At 39.4% G+C, this 16,740-nt stretch overlaps 2 protein-coding genes across 7 annotated transcripts in view; both read left to right on the top strand.

Annotated features, from left to right (window-relative positions):
* nlrc5 (NLR family, CARD domain containing 5) overlaps positions 1–4,344 on the top strand; it is a 39,164-nt gene extending 34,820 nt beyond the window's left edge. For all 6 annotated transcript variants that reach the window (XM_042225896.1, XM_042225897.1, XM_042225898.1 and 3 more), the window contains 7 exons: positions 246–329; positions 601–684; positions 782–865; positions 960–1,037; positions 1,998–2,081; positions 2,233–2,316; positions 2,422–4,344. In XM_042225896.1, coding sequence (XP_042081830.1) covers positions 246–329; positions 601–684; positions 782–865; positions 960–1,037; positions 1,998–2,081; positions 2,233–2,316; positions 2,422–2,503 — 580 coding nt within the window. In that variant the 3' untranslated portion in view covers positions 2,504–4,344. The remainder of the gene's footprint in view (positions 1–245; positions 330–600; positions 685–781; positions 866–959; positions 1,038–1,997; positions 2,082–2,232; positions 2,317–2,421) is intronic.
* Positions 4,345–5,421: 1,077 nt separating this feature from the next.
* Positions 5,422–16,740, top strand: part of cpne2 (copine II) — a 51,739-nt gene continuing 40,420 nt past the window's right edge. The window contains exons 1-2 of the mRNA XM_005934997.3: positions 5,422–5,707; positions 9,782–9,975. Of these exons, the coding sequence (XP_005935059.1) occupies positions 9,799–9,975 (177 nt within the window). The 5' untranslated portion in view covers positions 5,422–5,707; positions 9,782–9,798. The remainder of the gene's footprint in view (positions 5,708–9,781; positions 9,976–16,740) is intronic.

Genomic DNA, 16,740 nt, shown 5'->3' with positions numbered 1-16,740 from the left:
CGTTTAGGTAGTTTATGGCAGTTTCAAAAGGGTTTCCAGTTACCTATAGAGCAGATTTAATTGAGCTATATCAATCCACTGTGATGTGTAGGGTGTCTATTATCCATATAATTTAAAAAGTAAAGTTTGAGTTAGGTTTGGCGCCATCAAGTGGAATAATCAAAAAAACAAACTATCGACAGAACACTAACAGTTATTAAAAATGAGTAATTTTGCTTTTCTTGCCGTGTGTGTTTATCCTCCAGGCTGTCAAAGAACCTTATCAGTGACCAATCAGGAGAGAAGCTTCTTGAGGCTTTGAAAGCCTGCAGCCACCTGGAGGAGCTCTGGTGAGAATGCGTTTCATTCCTGTAAATGTGCTTTTGGCACTTGATTGCAACACTATGCAAGAGTTTGCATGTGTCCACTTGGCTAAAGAAGTGGACAAAATAAGCCCTCAAAACTTTTGAGTGAACATTTTAATCTTCAAAATTGTTTATTTTCCTTGGAAAAGCTGAGTTTTATATATTTGGCTATATCATTAATTGGCATTTAACTCAAGCAACTCAAAGATTGTTTTAAAATGTACATATTTATATGTCTTTTTGTGCACTCTTCCAGTCTGTCCGATAACAAACTGGGAATCCTCACTGCTGCCAGGATGGCCCTCATTTTCCCATCACTGACACACCTCAGTGTGTTAGAGTAAGTCTCACACAGTGTTATATGTTCTTATTGAGATGTGTTTCTCCCCTCACTTATTCAGCCTTTTTGTTCTTCTGTATTTCTGTGTCATTTATAGCATTTCACTCAACCACATTGACCATGAAGGCTCCAATAGCCTTTCCAAAGCCATAATGTGCATGAAGAACCTCAAAAAGATTAAGTACGACTCATTTGCTTTGATTATTTTCAGAATCACAGCTCACGCAGGTGACTACACTTACTGATTATTTTTTGTCTTTTGCACAATAATTCAGCCTGACCTCTGTTGGGACTTCAAAGCTGCGTCCTGTTGTAGCCAGTCTGGCTCACTGTCCCCTCATACAGGAAGTTGGGTAAGACAAAGCAAAGTGATCAAACATTTAATAATCTGGTGCTGTTCTGTGTTCTACTCATGGACATGTCAGTTCTATAAGAGTTGGCACACACTGTATGTAATGATTTGTCAATCTTGTAAACTCATGTTTTATTCACAATAGAAAACACATCAAAGGTTTTAACTGAAATGTAGCATTTAAGAAAAATATTAGCTCCTTTTAAAGTTACTATGATCACATATGGCTTCTTCTTTACATGCACTAACTTGCACTTGTAGATGAATCACAAACAGTGATTTCTGGAAGTATTCCTGAGGGAGTTCTGTGAGAGAATCATGCCTGTTTTTAATGCATTTCCATCCGAGGGAACAAAGATCACAGGCATCCAATACTGATGTTTGGCCTTGTCCCTTGCACACAGGGATTTCTCCAAATCTACTCAATCTTTCTGATGATGTCATGCACTGTATGAGAAGATATTCAGGGTTTTTTTTATTGCAGATTGTTCAGCCTCTGTCCATCACTGCTTCTTTTTATACCCCACTATGTGACCAACCCATTGCATATTAACCTAATTATTTGCTAAATGGTCTCCACATGTTTCTTTATAATGCCACTTTCTTTTCCACCCTTTTGTTGCCCTTGTCCCAGCTGAGACACTGTGAACCCATCAAATACAAAATGAGTAAATATTTTTCTCAGTTTAAACACTGGATGTTTTCTATTGCCGCTTATGAACAGAATATGGATTTATGAACTCTGCAGATCATTTCATTCAGTTTTTTGCCTACATTTTACACAGCACCACACATTTTAAGGAATTGATTATTTAATTATTTAAGGTATTGTTGTACATAACACTCTAGTTTTTAATTAAAAGTAATTTATGATATTCGCATCTTAGGATAACATTTTTGCGTGATGCTTCAGCTTCTGTTCATCAAACCTCTCTCTCTCTATGTCTTGGTGTCTGTCTAGTCTGGGTTGGAATAACTGTCGTGATGAAGTGGCACTGGAAGTGGCCAGGGTTTTGCCTTTCTGTCATACGCTGACTCAGATAGAGTGAGTAAAACACACACATAAAGACCCGCAACTGCAAGAGTTTTGCTTTTTTCATTCCACTTTTCATTTAGGCTTTCTTATATTTATAAAACCAATAAGGAAAACAACTCTTATTTCAGTACATGAGAGATTAAGTGTTTATTTCTCACAGTCTGGAGTGCAACAGCTTGAGTGCTTCTGGAGCGGAGGCCCTGCTTAAGGCCTTAAGGTTCTGCCCTGCTCTGCAACTCGTCAGGTAAACTTCCTGCACTGCTAGACCTGCATTATCCAAGGAAACCTTATTAATTTCTAATGTTGTGGTAATGTTCTGGCCTTTATAAGTTATTGAACTTGGTTTCAGACTCTGGAAGAACAAAATCTCTGACGGTGATGTCCATAGGCTCGGTCTAAGGGACAGAAGGATGAATTTCTCTTCCACCTGATATGATCTGCACTGCTTGACAGTTGAGAAGCACAATTCCAGTTCATCAGCACCAGTGCAGACGAACAGTCCAGTACTTTTTCTGCCAACACTGACTTAAAAATCTGTGAGAATTTTTTTTTTTTTTTTTTTGACGTGTTTTGGGTTTTTTTTTCTAAGTGCTGCTCTATTGAAACACGGCTGTACAGTTGAAATAAGTTTGTTAGAACAAGAAGAAATAATGTATTTTTGAAACTATTTAAATCCCTGACTTTGCACTGATTGGCCTTTGGTTTCACAAAGCAGGAGACGGGTGGAAGCCACTGAAACCTTTTTTTCAAAAGCTGCTGTCAGATTAACAGGGGAGCACACAAAGAGGTTTATGGACACAAATTGGGAGAGGTGGCACGCTCAGCTGATCAGTAGAACACCACACTAGATTTTGAACAAAAAGTGTTTTCTTCAAAGCCACTGAAATAACACACTTACTTTTGTAATCAGTCGTAATAATCAGCAGTAGAATTAGTTTTTTTTAACGGCAGAGGGTATACTGTCATCACCTTCCCAGGCAGGCGAGTAGGTGGGCGAGGACACCCAAGTGAGTGATGCTGAGAGACTGGCCAGCTGCTTCCTGTTTTATCATTGAATTCCTGGGAGAAAGGAAAAACACACACATAAACAAAGCAGGTCCCGCCTGTTCACTTTTAACTAATGTATCACACTCATGACTAAATTCTTCCCTACTGAATTGAACAGATAATATTTTACTGTTATAACGGGACTACAGTATTTCCCATATGACATGATCATTTCAAACTTGTTACAATAAAGTTAGAAAAAGTCACAAAGTACATTAAAGATGGCTTTTAAAAAAAAGATTACACTAACTTATGTATGCACTTAAAGAAGTGTGAAATCATTAAACCTCTGTTGAGCCCCGCCTTTCAGTAGCACACCACTGAGCTCCCAAACTGCTGTGAAAATAAAGGCCACACTGTGTTATTTTCCTGTGAGGAAATGATGAATATATCTTTGCAGACTCTGATATGAGGAGTCAATTTGCATTGTGGAATGTTTACAATAATTAGAGGCCACATTACTGAAAACACAAGAAATCACAAAGTCACAGTAAAAGAAGAGTTACCTGCTCCTATGGTGACTCTAGGTCGTGGTCTCTATCCAATGTGCGTATTTATTTCTGCTGTTTATCATAGGAGGACACAAGAAAAATGTATGTATTTATTGAGCTGTGATTGAATCAGGGTTAAAATTTTTAAAAAGAAATATTTTTATAGGAATGTATTTGCTTTGTGACCAAAAGAAGATACTGTAACTTTTGCAGGTCGCACCAGTTGTATTTCTGACTTTCTAAAGTCATGTTGATGCTTTGATTTCTGAATGTAATGCACCTTATTCCTTTCTCTTTTCCTGTGTGTAATTGTCCGTTTTTTTGTTTTGTTTTGTTTATTTTTCCTTTGATTTTTGGAGCAACACTGGCTCTTACTGAAAGGATTTAAAATTGCTTATCTGTTAAATATAGTTTTTGAAAGGTTTGTGTGCAGGTTGTGCTTGACAGAAAAATTGCAGATACTTTTGATATTCCCTGACTATGAGTTGCATTAAGATGTGACCTGCTAATTAGAAAACTTTAAATTGAGTTTCTATTTTTTGTTATGTCAGCGGTTTTATAAAGTATGATGTTAAATTTAAACAGGTCAACAAGACACAAACTCAGCAAAATCTGCTCTAGCAATACATGCCAGTTAAATAAAGTCTAATACAAAAATATGCACCTCAACTATAATATACAACTTAAAAAAATTCTGGTTTGTTCTCAATGTCAACAATTAAAAGTTGATACCTGATTGCTTTATGCTTTGTCTTTACATCGTTTTGGTGTAGATTAGGTCATCTTACGTCCTGCTCATTGTGGAAAGCACAATTTATACCTCTCCTGTTTCCTTGTCAGCGGCACCAGCAGCTGCGTTCGCAGCTGTGGACGTCAGTGAAATGTTATCATTTATGTTCGCTTTCCGCCCTCTTGTGGTTAACAGTGGTACTGCAGAATGGGCTGCATGAGGATTACCAAAACTTGGGTCCTTTCACTTCAGGTGTTTGTGTGTGGATTGAAGCACTCGTGAGTCCTTAAAAAGTTAGACACAAATCATTGTAAACATTTATGAAGGTTAGTTTACGCTTGTGGATCATATCGTACGCATTTTCAACCCTTTGGAGGCAAATTTCTCTCCGTAGAAGATGGATTTGCTTTGCTTGCTATTCTTGCACAATGTTCATATGAAATTATCAGAAAAATGTTGTGTATACCCCAGGATCAACGAGACTCTGAAACTGTGGGCGTGCTTACACGCAGCACATAAAAACATGCAAATGTGACTAAAGATGTCAAGTTTTACAAGGGTAGTTTACATTTTATTGAAATTCAACTAAATAACAATGGAAACTAAAATAAGACTGAATACATAACACATAAAATACTGCGCATGCAGATGTACATGCTTTGGCTTTGCTGCGTTTAGCAGAAGCAAAAAATACTTTCAAAATAATGCTTTAAAGTGCTGATTCTTTCGTGCTTTTGAGTACTGTAAATAGCCTTATTTTACATCTAATGTGGCTGTAGTGTTAAAAGAAAGTTAACAAACTTGGGGCCTGGTGTCTGTACTATTCACAAGGAAGAAGATTAAATTCATGTTTTAGAGATAAACTAAGTACTTAGTAAATTTAAAAAAAATCAAAATAATAAATGTTTTAAATGTGGAATAAATGCATTCCCCGTATTAACTAGGGTATAAAAATATGCATCTTTTCCCTGTTCTGTAATTTTATGGAAAATATAGACACTGATCGCTCATGAATGACTAACCGGAAGTAGTTTTTTCTGCTTGACTCTTCCGCTTTTGTTTTGGGAGGGGGTTTGTCGTACTTCCGCTGTGAGGCCACCACTGTTGGCTTTATTAAACTCCGTCCTTCATTGGCCGGGCGCAGAGAGCACAGTCCAGGCTACGAGGATGGTTTGTGTTCACACACTGTTGCGCCTTCCAGGATACTCCGGTTAAAAAAAAAAAATTAATAATAAAAAAATGTTAACCTCAGCTTTCACTCCTTTATAGGAAAATTGGCTCTGCTTTTCCTCTCTCTTTACTGTGCGCAGCACTTAAAGATTTTTTTAAGTGAAAAGCGGCGGAGAAGTTGTTCGTCATTTACCGAGGTGAGTCGGTTTCACATTTTCCTGTTGGGTTTACATTAGAAGAAGAGATCTGACAGCAGCTCCCGAGTCAAAGGGGAACCGGGGAGCCTCTAAGACGCAAAAATAACCCTTACAGCCAAAATGTACAGTCGGTGTGCTTCTCTTGTAGGTTAATTACGGAAGGATGTGGGGAAGATGTCATGTTTTGACGAGCACCTTTCATGTAGGACCAAAAAAATATCACAGGAAATATGGTACAGAATAGACAGGTGTTGTGTTTGTGTGTGTGAAAGAGAGTTTTAATGGTCAATTTGGCACATCTCTCTCCTTCATTCAGATCTGGAGTCTACTCTTCACTGATGTTGGCCACTTTGGCACCAATATGGCTCACCGGTCTTGTAATTACACTTAAAGCGTGCTGATCCTTCCGCTAGTATTAACAAGTTGGCATCTGCTTCCATGCTTTTTCCGCCTCAGTCAGTCACTTTAAGCTGCCTGCCCATCCTGCAGGTGTGAGCAGGTGTGAAGCTTTTTGGCACGGTCAGTACAGTCAGAGGCCTGCACCTGGACCTGGATTTTGTTTGTGTTTTCTTTCTACAGTGCACTCATACACAAAGTGCATCATGTAGCCAAAAATGATGCAATAGCAGCTCTAGGTTTTTTAGAGCCACGGTACAAGAAACATGCAGTTTTGTGAGGTTCAGTTGCTTTTAGAAAACATTCATCCTGTGCAGCACAGTTCACTTGAGCAATATACTGCACACCTTTTAAAGCTGCTCTTGTGCATTGTAGCATACTTCATGAAGCCATGTTTTCTTTGATAATGCTATTTGGCAATCTGTGATGTCTTTTTATTCTTAATCATTCAGACTTCTATATAAGGGATAGAGCAGGTGTCTGCCTAAAGCTGGATTTATCCCACTCTCTGCTCCTTCTCTCACTGGAGTTGTTAATAGCATCTATAAATACAGGAGACTGCCACTGAGACCATGAACAAGGAGCGAGTGAGTAAAAGTAGTTGAGCCAGTCAAAACACGCTTTTCTCCACCTATGAATGATAAAGCGAGTGAATGAAAATGTTGCACTGGTATTTTCAGTGCATCACCACTACCAGTTTGACATCACAGTGGAGCTGAGCGGGAGGAGCACGCTGCTTATGACACATTAGTATCTTAGCAACAGACAGCATCCTTTTAGCATGCCGCTGTGAGAACAAAACCACTGATCTGGACACGGGTGCGGTGCTGTTTGTATTGTCCTTAAAGCCACCTGGGAATTATTTCAAATGCAATACCACTGAGAATATATTCACTACATTTTTTACTAAAATCAGCAATTGTTTCAAGATGTGTGTGTGTGTGTGTGTGTGTGTGTGTGTGTGTATTCCCTCTTTCTGCTTTTTCCGTTCCTAGCCTGAGGCTTCTTTAGTTTAGAGGTAATGGCTTTGATCTGGGCTCAGGGCAGCGTGTGTGTGTGTGTGTGTGTGTGTGTGTGTGTGTGTGTGTGTGTGTGTGTGTCTTTGCAGTGCTTAATCCTGGGTATCATTGGGTTTATCACAGGGTAACTATGACTCTCATAATGCCCCCAGTGGATTTTTTTTTTACACCAGTGTTGTTTTATTTGTACTCATTGGGTATTTTTAGCCAAACAGAACCATTTGTGTGATTAAGCCGAATTCTCAAGGTGATCTGATGTAATGGGGATTTACTAATTCTGTTATCTGGGTAAACTTCCACTCATTTCGTTAGATATCACATATGTCAAACAACTTAAAAAAAAACCCCCAAACTGTGACATTAAAATGTTACTTCCATTCGACAAATGTCAAACACTGATTTCTGTAATTGTGCTCTCTGCGTGGCAACAGATTCAGACACCCAGGGTGTTGGGAGCATCTCGTGTTCTCTCCTCAGCGGTGTCTCCAGTAATTTAGGATTTGGTTGGATACAGCGTAAGATGAGCACATGCACATGCTTGTCTGTTAGAGTTACGTCAAGGAAACTGCGGTTTATCCTGGACACCAGCCATCTGTGTGTATGTAACAGCAACCTACAGTTTTACATTTACATTACATGAGAGTAGCACATTTATTTACTCACTCTTCGTGGCACTGGCAGACACTTTGAGCTGATGGTGACCATAGGTTATGAATAATATTGATATTGGCTGTTTATCTTTTTTTCATGACAGCCTAACAGGAAAATCTCTGCACATCTGTTTCTGTCATTTTAAGCCTCGGTAATGTTTCAGCCAGTTTCTGTACCTGCACTCTGTTTTAGTTTGGTCTATTTAATTGTCCATTTACTGAGCAGCCATTTTGGCTCAGGGTAAACACAGGTGTAATTAATAACTCTAATTATGGCTCTGTTCCATTTGGATGAGGTGCTGGCATTGTGTATGCTCACTGACAAGAATGGCATCAACATGCTAAATAGAACAGGACCATAACTTAGTTTTATCAGATATACCTGTGTTCACCGGTGTTAAGCTCATAAACACATGTTTTATTCACAGTTGCATGTAGAAAACATATCAAATGTTTAAACTGAGAAAATGTGTCATTTTAAGATGACTTTGAATTGGATGGCAGCAACACATTTAAAAAAAACAAAAGGCCGTTAAAGTAAGTGGCACTAAAAAGAAACAGCTGGAGGAACATTTTGTGACTAATTGGGTTAAGTGGCAACAGGTCAGTAAGATGATGGGGTATAAAAAGAACAAGTAACGATGGGACAAGGTTCAACAATCTGCAAAAAACTATCTTCACAAATTGTGGAACAATTTTCAGCATTTTTCAGAATCAATATAAAACTACAAAGACTTTGAATATCTCCTCACCTACAGTACATAATATGATCAAAAGAGAATCTAGAGAAATCTCTGTGCACAAGTCTGGAAAACATTATTTAATGCCTGTAATCCTCTGGTACTGCATTTAAAGTGGGCACCATTCTGTCATGGAAATCATCTAAAGGGCTCGGGAACACTTCCAGGAATCGCTGCCTGTTAACACAGAAATTCTGTTTGGAAAACATGGACCAAAGAGGAGAGGGATCATCAAGCTTGCACCTTGGACCAACTCGAGTCAAAAGCCTGTATCTTGTATGTTAGGGTGCCTATGGAGTTAGCAATGTGCCCATGCTGAAAGATGTATACAGGTTTTAGATCAACATATGGCTGCATCCAGTCGACCCCTTTTTCAGGCAAGGCCTTGCATATTTCAGCAAGATAAAGCCCAACCACAGCTACTCCAACAGCACAGTATAAGAGCTCGGGTGTTAAACCGACCTGCCTACAGTCCAGACCATTTAGCTGTTGGAAAAATTTAGTGCAAAGAAAACATACAACAGAGATCCAGTGCTGCTGAGCAGCTAGAATCCTATATCAAACAAAAATGGGATGGCTTGCCTCTCCCAAAAGTCCAGCAGCAGGTCTCCTCAGTTCCCAGACATTTATACACTGTTGTGTTGCTGTCAGCAATTTCATAATGACCTTAATGCTGTCTTAAAATAGTACATTTTCTCATTTTAAACATATGATATATTTTCTATGTTCTATTCCGGGTGGCTGCAGCTCAGGAGGTATAGCAGGTCATCTAGAAACCAAAAGGTTGGTGGTTGATATGCCAGATATCCTTTGGTTGCTCTCTGATGCTCCCATCACACAGTGAGTGAACACTTATGCAAAAAAGTACAGAAGAAGGTGTTTATAGGAATGTGAGTGAATGTGCGCCTATGCTGTGATGCAGGCTGTAACAGCTCTGCTATGATGGTACTCTGCAGAGGATAAATTCATTTAGTCTGTGAAAAAATAACCCTCACCACTTCACAGAGCCAAAGGTAGCATCTTCAGGTGTAATGTTTCCACCAGCTAACTGCACATAATGCAGAGAGTTTTAGTTCACTGTCATGATATCACTGCACATATTCTCATTGCACAAGCTGAGAATGTGCTGAGATTTGTTATTAATAATCACAGCAGCTCTGTTTTATCTTTTTTTTTTGTCAATCGACGGGATGACATATTTGGTTAAGTGTCAAGAAGTATGAAACTAAAAGTCTTTCTGCCTACTTCTGCCTGTTTGCTTTCCTTCAGGGTGATCAGGTGTGACCATGGCCTACACACTGGGCTTGGCCACTGATGGCCAGAAGCGCAGTGTCGGACCTCAGCACTGTGTCACTCGGGTGGAGTTGTCGGTCACCGCGTCCAGCCTGCTCGATCGAGATGTAGCCTCCAAGTCGGATCCATTCTGCGTTCTCTTCCACGAAGTGGATGGAAACTGGGTGGAGGTACAGTAAAGGATGGAGAGACATACATCCTTTATAAGATAAGATAACCTTTATTAGTCCCACGTGTGGGAAATTTGTTTCCCACACCTTTATGAACAAGTGATGAGAAAGACTACAGAAAATGACATGAGAAATGAGAGGATTGTTTTGTTTTAATGGTGCAGAATCAATGGAGAATGGAATGGCAGACTGAAGAGGAAAGGCCGAACAGAGAGTTGATATATTACTGTTAAGATCATAAGTAGTCAAACCCATGTTGGCGCTTCTTCACACTGTGTATAGCGACTCCTGGGAGGTGGAGAGAGAAGATTAAAGTGCAGAAATAAAAAGATTGAGGGGAGGATGGAAAATTTGAATAATTCTAAGAAGTGCTTTTAAGGTTACATCCACCATGCTGGCTCCTCGAGGAAAGGGAACCAGAAGGTTTTGTTTGTAGTCTATGATACTCTGCAGGAAGAGCCTATAGGTTGTGAGTCAGATCCAAAGTCATGATGTCTTGACCATCTGGCATCAGCCATGGCATGCTGAGCCCAATAGGATGTTGCAAGATTTATGAGCGGCATTCCAATCCAAGACAAGTAGTGTAGACTCGGGCAAAGGCACAAAAACCGGAAAGAGAGTCAGTAATACATGTTTGACATTTTTAAATCATTGCCATAAAATCTCAGGTTTCACGAGGATGCATCATCATGTTAAACAAATAATTTTTTCTGATTTAAACTTTGGAAAAGCACCAAATAAGGGGAAACACCAAAATCTGCTACTGATGACATTTCTCTTAAAGGTGCAGGGTTAAACTGAAGTGAAAGCCATATTTCCAATTAGAAGTGTGGCTTTCTGTTGCTGCATTTGAATTGCCTGGAATGGAAAAGGAATGTGTTCACAGAATATAAGAGAAATGTTTACAATTTGACAAGCTTACTTCACTTTAACACTCAATAACTGGTAAGTTGAGGATTAAAAATGCTTTGAGATAATCAAAAATTAACTAGAAAAGCATTTAGCTGTAAAAAAGTGAAGCATTCTTTCTAATGACATCCAGTTGTGTAGAAATTTACAGGAAAACATCCATCAGCTCCTTTGCTCCTTGCCAGGCTAACTACTTGTCAGTCACTGCCCTAAGTTTCATAGTCAGATTTCATAAAGCTGAGGTATTGATTTTGAAAATGCTTAGGTTGAGACTTTACTGTGACCTTTACCAACCAGCGCGTGGTATTATGGTGGCTACGTGTATCTTTATTGAACAGGCAGTGGAAAACAAATGCCTTTGGCTGCTGCATTAGCTGTTCATTGGATTTTAAGGCCTTTAGTGTTATTTTTTTGACATTTATAAGTCAGAAACTGGTAACTATGTGTATAGTGGCTTGGTGGTCCATACCAGTGATGAGAAATGCCCATCGGGGATAAAGCCACTCAGGTGGTTTTAATCATTTTGACTGTGTTGACTCTCATTCACTCACCTGTTCCTTGTATCCATTACAAGATGGCACTGAAGTCTAGTTGAATGGCATAAAACGTCACTTTATTCTCTTTAAACCAGAGCACAGGTCCAGACAGCATAAAGAAGTGATTATACCTTCGTTTTTGTTGTTGTTGGTTTTTACCGTTGACAAGAAAACTAACAGAGAAGTAAACAACAGCTGTACTGAAATCCTTTCTGGTCAGTAGAGGCTCTCACTGATGTGTGCTCATGACTCAAAGCAGAAAGTTACTGGTTTGAAATCAGCTGGTAATTCTTCTTCTCTGCTTCGGCTTTATGGGCAGCTGGAGAGTCCAAAGCAGAAGAAACAGATCTTAGCTCAGTAGCTTTGATGCACCTTTAATTTATCTGCCGCAGTATAAAGTGCCCCGCTGAATGAGGGGAAGGAGTTAATGGTACAAATATGTGTAAATACGTTTTCCCAAAAGCTCATTGAGATGGTTTGCTAAGGCAAACAAAATGCTAGGAGAGCATTATTAGAACAGTAGTATGATTGTGATTAGGGCAAGCCTGGCTCGTTTGGGTTGTTTCCTGCAAATAGCAACAACTGGGGTAATAGGTTGAAGTGCAGCAACTCTGTTGCTAAATTCCAGTTTGTATCAGATCTTGGTCAGTTGGTTTTGCTGTTTGTTAGCTGTTTTTATATAGTTCTCAGTTCATAGTAATTATGTATTTTTCTTGGGTTACCGGTAATTTATATTAACAGGTCTTCAAACGCTTCATCCAGCTTTGTGAAGTCATCTTTTTGCCATTACTAATTCACTTTAAGCGCACTTGAGGCGCAGTAAAAGTACACAGTGCACGTCGACTGTTGCTGTGAGCTTGAGTCAGGTTTGAAGCGTCGGTGCAGAGGTCCAACATGAGAAGATGGTAATAATCATGAGGCCATTTTCAAGACTCCAGCACACTGCTCACGAAAATCAATAGGCAGAATCATTGCCAGCTACTATATTTCTAAACAGAGCAGCTTAGCAAACATCTGTTTTGAAGATTTCCAGAAACGCGGGGCATGTGATGGAGACGACTGACCGTCGCAGTTGGAACGGACATTTGATGACGTTTAAACTACCAGCCCACTTGCTCAAAGTCCGTATTATGCCAGAACAGCACTGTTAATATTTTGTGCATTCACTGCTAGGAAGTGGCTGTCATGTGTCCTGATCATACATGGTCTATCCATGTAGACCCACTGAGGAAACAAGTTGAAGATGCTCAAGAGGAAGACGGTGATGAAGCTTTGGTGCGTGCAGGCTCCTCCTTCGAATCTTCTGCAGCTAACAGCTGGTCAACAGAGCAATCTGGGTTTTTTGTGTATGTGTGCCTGTGTGTGTGTGTGTGTGTGTGTGTGTGCATGTGTATTAGTGTGTGTGTGTGTGTGTGTGTGTGTGTAGGCGAGTGCCTCGGGTTGCAGCTAGCTGTCGGTCAGCAGGGCATGTGGCTCCGATGTGAAATTGCCAACAGTTACCATAGCAACGGGAAGGGAAACAAAAGCTTAGTGCTCCTAGAGTGAGGCAACGATGGAGGAGGCGAAATGAGGCCCGAACCTTTTCGCGGATATTATCCACAGCTCGCTGTTTTACTCACGCTCAGCTTTCTCACTTCTCTGATCTCCTCCTGTTCCTTTCAGTTTTTTTCTCTGATTGTCTTTCTCGTTCCTGTCGCCAGCCTTCCCCTCTCTAGGTCTCCATGTCTCAGTCTCTTGTCTATCTTCGTCTGTCTTGTGAGCTAGAGGTGTGAGAAGCAGCTGGGTCCATCGGGGAGGGGAAAGAGAGAAAAAGTGGGTACGAAAGGGTAAGAGTGTGAGAACGAGGAGGTGCGAGAGAGGGAGATGAGAAAAGGGTGCAGCAGAAGGCGAGGGGAAAATTATCCAGAGAAAGACAGGAGGAGGAGGAGGAGGAGAGAAAGACAGCGAGGTGATGACATGAATGAGCGACAGAACAAGAAGAAGGCAAAAGAAAGTGAATGACTGTAGCCATAAATGGGAGATAACAGCCAAAGTTAGTGTTAGAAAGTCTTTGAAGAATGTGATAGGTCTACAGAAATATGGATCTCAGCTATGTAAATGATGTGGCGCCCAAGTATCACACTACCGAGGCTATTTTCTAAATCCAAGGATTTTTTTTCTCCGAGCTTCCAACTCCAAATCCCAATACTAATCTCAACACGTGTTATAAACCGAGATATAAGCCTGTAACACTGTAAGTGAGAACTCACAGGCAGTGGCATATTCAAACCAGAGGGTTTAAAAATCTAACAGTCCTGTGCAGTAAATGCAGCCTTATTTATTAGATCTACATTTGTGATACTAAATGATACTCAACAGTAAGTTTTGTTATAATTCATTCCAATGTAAACTGGCCTATGCATATGTGAATGGTGTGGTTCACATTAAGCCCCATATAACTGACATTTTGTAGTAATTTTCATCTTTAAATACGTTATAAGAATATTAAAAATGTGTCTTAAAAAATAAACACACCTCTACATTTATCACAACTTCAAAGCTCTACGATTAGTCCCCAGAGTTCCAAGTTTCCAGTAATTTAAATTCCTACGTTATTAAATTTAGCTGTTCGATCAAAAGAATAGAAATCCAGCACACGGACAGTCAGTTCATACAAGTGTATGATTAATATTAGGTTTAAAACTTTCCACACCAGAGTATTGTTTTGAATTTTCCACTCGTAAATGATTAAGGACTCCCCAGAATATTTGATATGTAATTACACATATCAAAAGTAAGAGCAGAAAATTAGATTTTTTTCTTTTTTTTTCTCTTTTGCATAACATGAAAACACTCATTGCTAGAATATTATTTCAGTGGTGGTAAAGGCTCCTTCGTATCATCTGTAAATAGACTGAATGACTGAAAATGTTGTGCACCAGACTATTTTAAACTGAAGCTGAACATAATCTGCTCCAGATCGGGTTATGCAGTAAGCACAAGTTACCATGGTGATCAATCCATGTTCAAAGAGACACTGAAAACTCAGACTTTCAGCTCAGTAACCCATAACATACAACAAAGTTAGTGAGTGCACAATAAACACGGGATATTTAGAAGCCTCAGTAAGGGGTGGTAAATAGACTGAAGCTTAAAGGAAAGTGAACTTTGGACATGATTCGGGACACAAAGAAGACACAAATTATATTAAAATTGTTGTAGCTGATGACTAAATAAGTAACTTTTGCTGACAGCCACTGTGTTGCATTTTTTATGGTTATAACACATTAAATTTAAACTGTAAAGCCAAAGCACACTTTCACTGGTACATTTTTGCACCTGCCAGTTGTCAGTGTTTAGCAGAGATTGTTTTGGTGCTGTAGGCTGGTCCTAGTGATTATTTATTAGCAACATCATCACCGATGTCTTTAGAGCCGCTTTGGTTTGTTTCATTGATTCAACATCAGCTGTTGGGCTGAAGTGTCCTTGTTATGTTTTGGGGTTGCGGGTTGTTGGGGGAGGTTCTCCCTGTCTGCTGAATGAAAAAAATAAAAGTGTCCGCTCAAATCTAAGGCACGAACACTTATAACAAATTGCTTCTAAATTCCTTTAACTCACTATAAATTAAGCTGCGGGATGCACATCCATTGCATTTGTTTTGTTAAAAGTCTATTTATTTATCTATCATAACCCTATCAGTACCTGTACTTTTCTTCCTGTACCTGTTTCTTCCAGCTGCAGTTCTACAGCTTAATTTTTCCTGCAGCGGGCAGTGCCTCTATCTGAAGTAATCTCAGTGACCTGTATTGTTGTTTTTCTTTTTTATCTAGTAGTAAACATAAACAGATAAGAAACGAAAGGAGGCATGAAGCGCCAGAGGGATCTGATTCATTTCTAAAGCTCAGTGAACCAGGATCAAATCCACAGAGGCACTTCTATGAGATTTTAGCCTGCTGGCGTGCTGTGATGTCCCAATAATTTGAGTTTTTAAGCTACGAAGTGCAGCCATTCTCCCCTGCTCCCTTCCCATGAGTCAGACAGATGGATAAGTGCTGCAAGCACCGGTAGCAGGGTGAAGTTAAAACCTTTTTCCTGCTGGAGTATCTCAGTTCTGTACTAATATCATTACCTACAGTCAGAGAGAAATGTATCTTAGATAAAAGCATTCACAGTAGCACGAGAAAGGTACATTTTATAGAATAGAATAGAATAGAATAGCCCTTTATTGTCATTGTACATGTACTGGACAGAATTAAAATAAAATATAAATATAAATAAAATGTAAATAGTAAAGACATCAGGAATAAATAGCAAACAAGAATAGTGAAAGGAGTATATACAATATATATGAACATTGGAAGATCGTATGCAACCACTGGGACCCGTCAGGATCAAGGAATTCATTTCTCTACAACTGTTGCAGGAAATAAAGATGAAAGAAGAAGGTGTAATTGCATAAGAACAGCTAAGTAATAGATGGCGGTACTGCTGTTTGCTGCAGGGGTTTTTGAGTAAAGACTGGTGAATAGAAAATATACCAGGATTCTGCAGAATTGGAGATTCGTTTGAGGTTAATAAACTGTCTAGATGTGCCTTCAGTAAATGTTACTATGAATAAAAGTGTTAGATGTTGGGAAATGGGCTCAAGAAAAAAACTGTTCGATGTTTGGCTGGTCTTAGACACTATAGGGCAATAGTGATGGCTCCATAGTTTGATGGTTGACATATTTGCTTGGCAAACTAAAGGTCACTGTTTGAGTTCCAGCTAGAGACACAAATCCCTTTGGGGTTGTATCAGGAGGGGTATCTGGTTTAAAACTGCCAAATCAAATATGTGATGCTATCTGACTCTTTATGTCAAAGGAGCAGCATTACAACAGCATACAATTATTGAACAGATTAGCCTATGAAAATACATCTACTGCACAAGTGTAAAATTTACGCCCTCCTTCACATTTTCAAAATCCGTTCAGTGAGACAGATTGGAGTTATTGGAGGCTGATTTTGGCCCCTGGGCTTTGTGTTTGACACCAAAGGTCCCATAGGTTTGGAGATCATCAAAAAGAGTTTTCCTTTCAAAAAGAATTTCACTTTTTTGGTGTGTATCAAAGTTCAGTTAGTTTAATTTAAATTCTCCAGATTGAAATTCTAGACATCCAGTGGTTGTTCCTTTCCTTCTGAACCTGCAGAGGGTTAGATGCATTTTTGTAAGTGGTTTGCATTTCATCCCTCCCGTCTCCGTTATAGGAATGAGCTGAACTTTTTTAAGGCCTTTTATATTCAGTGGTGACAGGCTGAGTATATGTGACCTCGTTTAATGATTGTACGTGTCGTGGGTGAG

This window comes from Haplochromis burtoni, unplaced genomic scaffold, assembly GCF_018398535.1.
Source record: "Haplochromis burtoni strain Fernald_Lab_line unplaced genomic scaffold, NCSU_Asbu1 Contig_188, whole genome shotgun sequence".
NCBI classification, from domain to species: domain Eukaryota; kingdom Metazoa; phylum Chordata; class Actinopteri; order Cichliformes; family Cichlidae; genus Haplochromis; species Haplochromis burtoni.
Note: the sequence above shows the minus strand (reverse complement) of the source record. Positions and strands in the feature narration are given on the sequence as shown.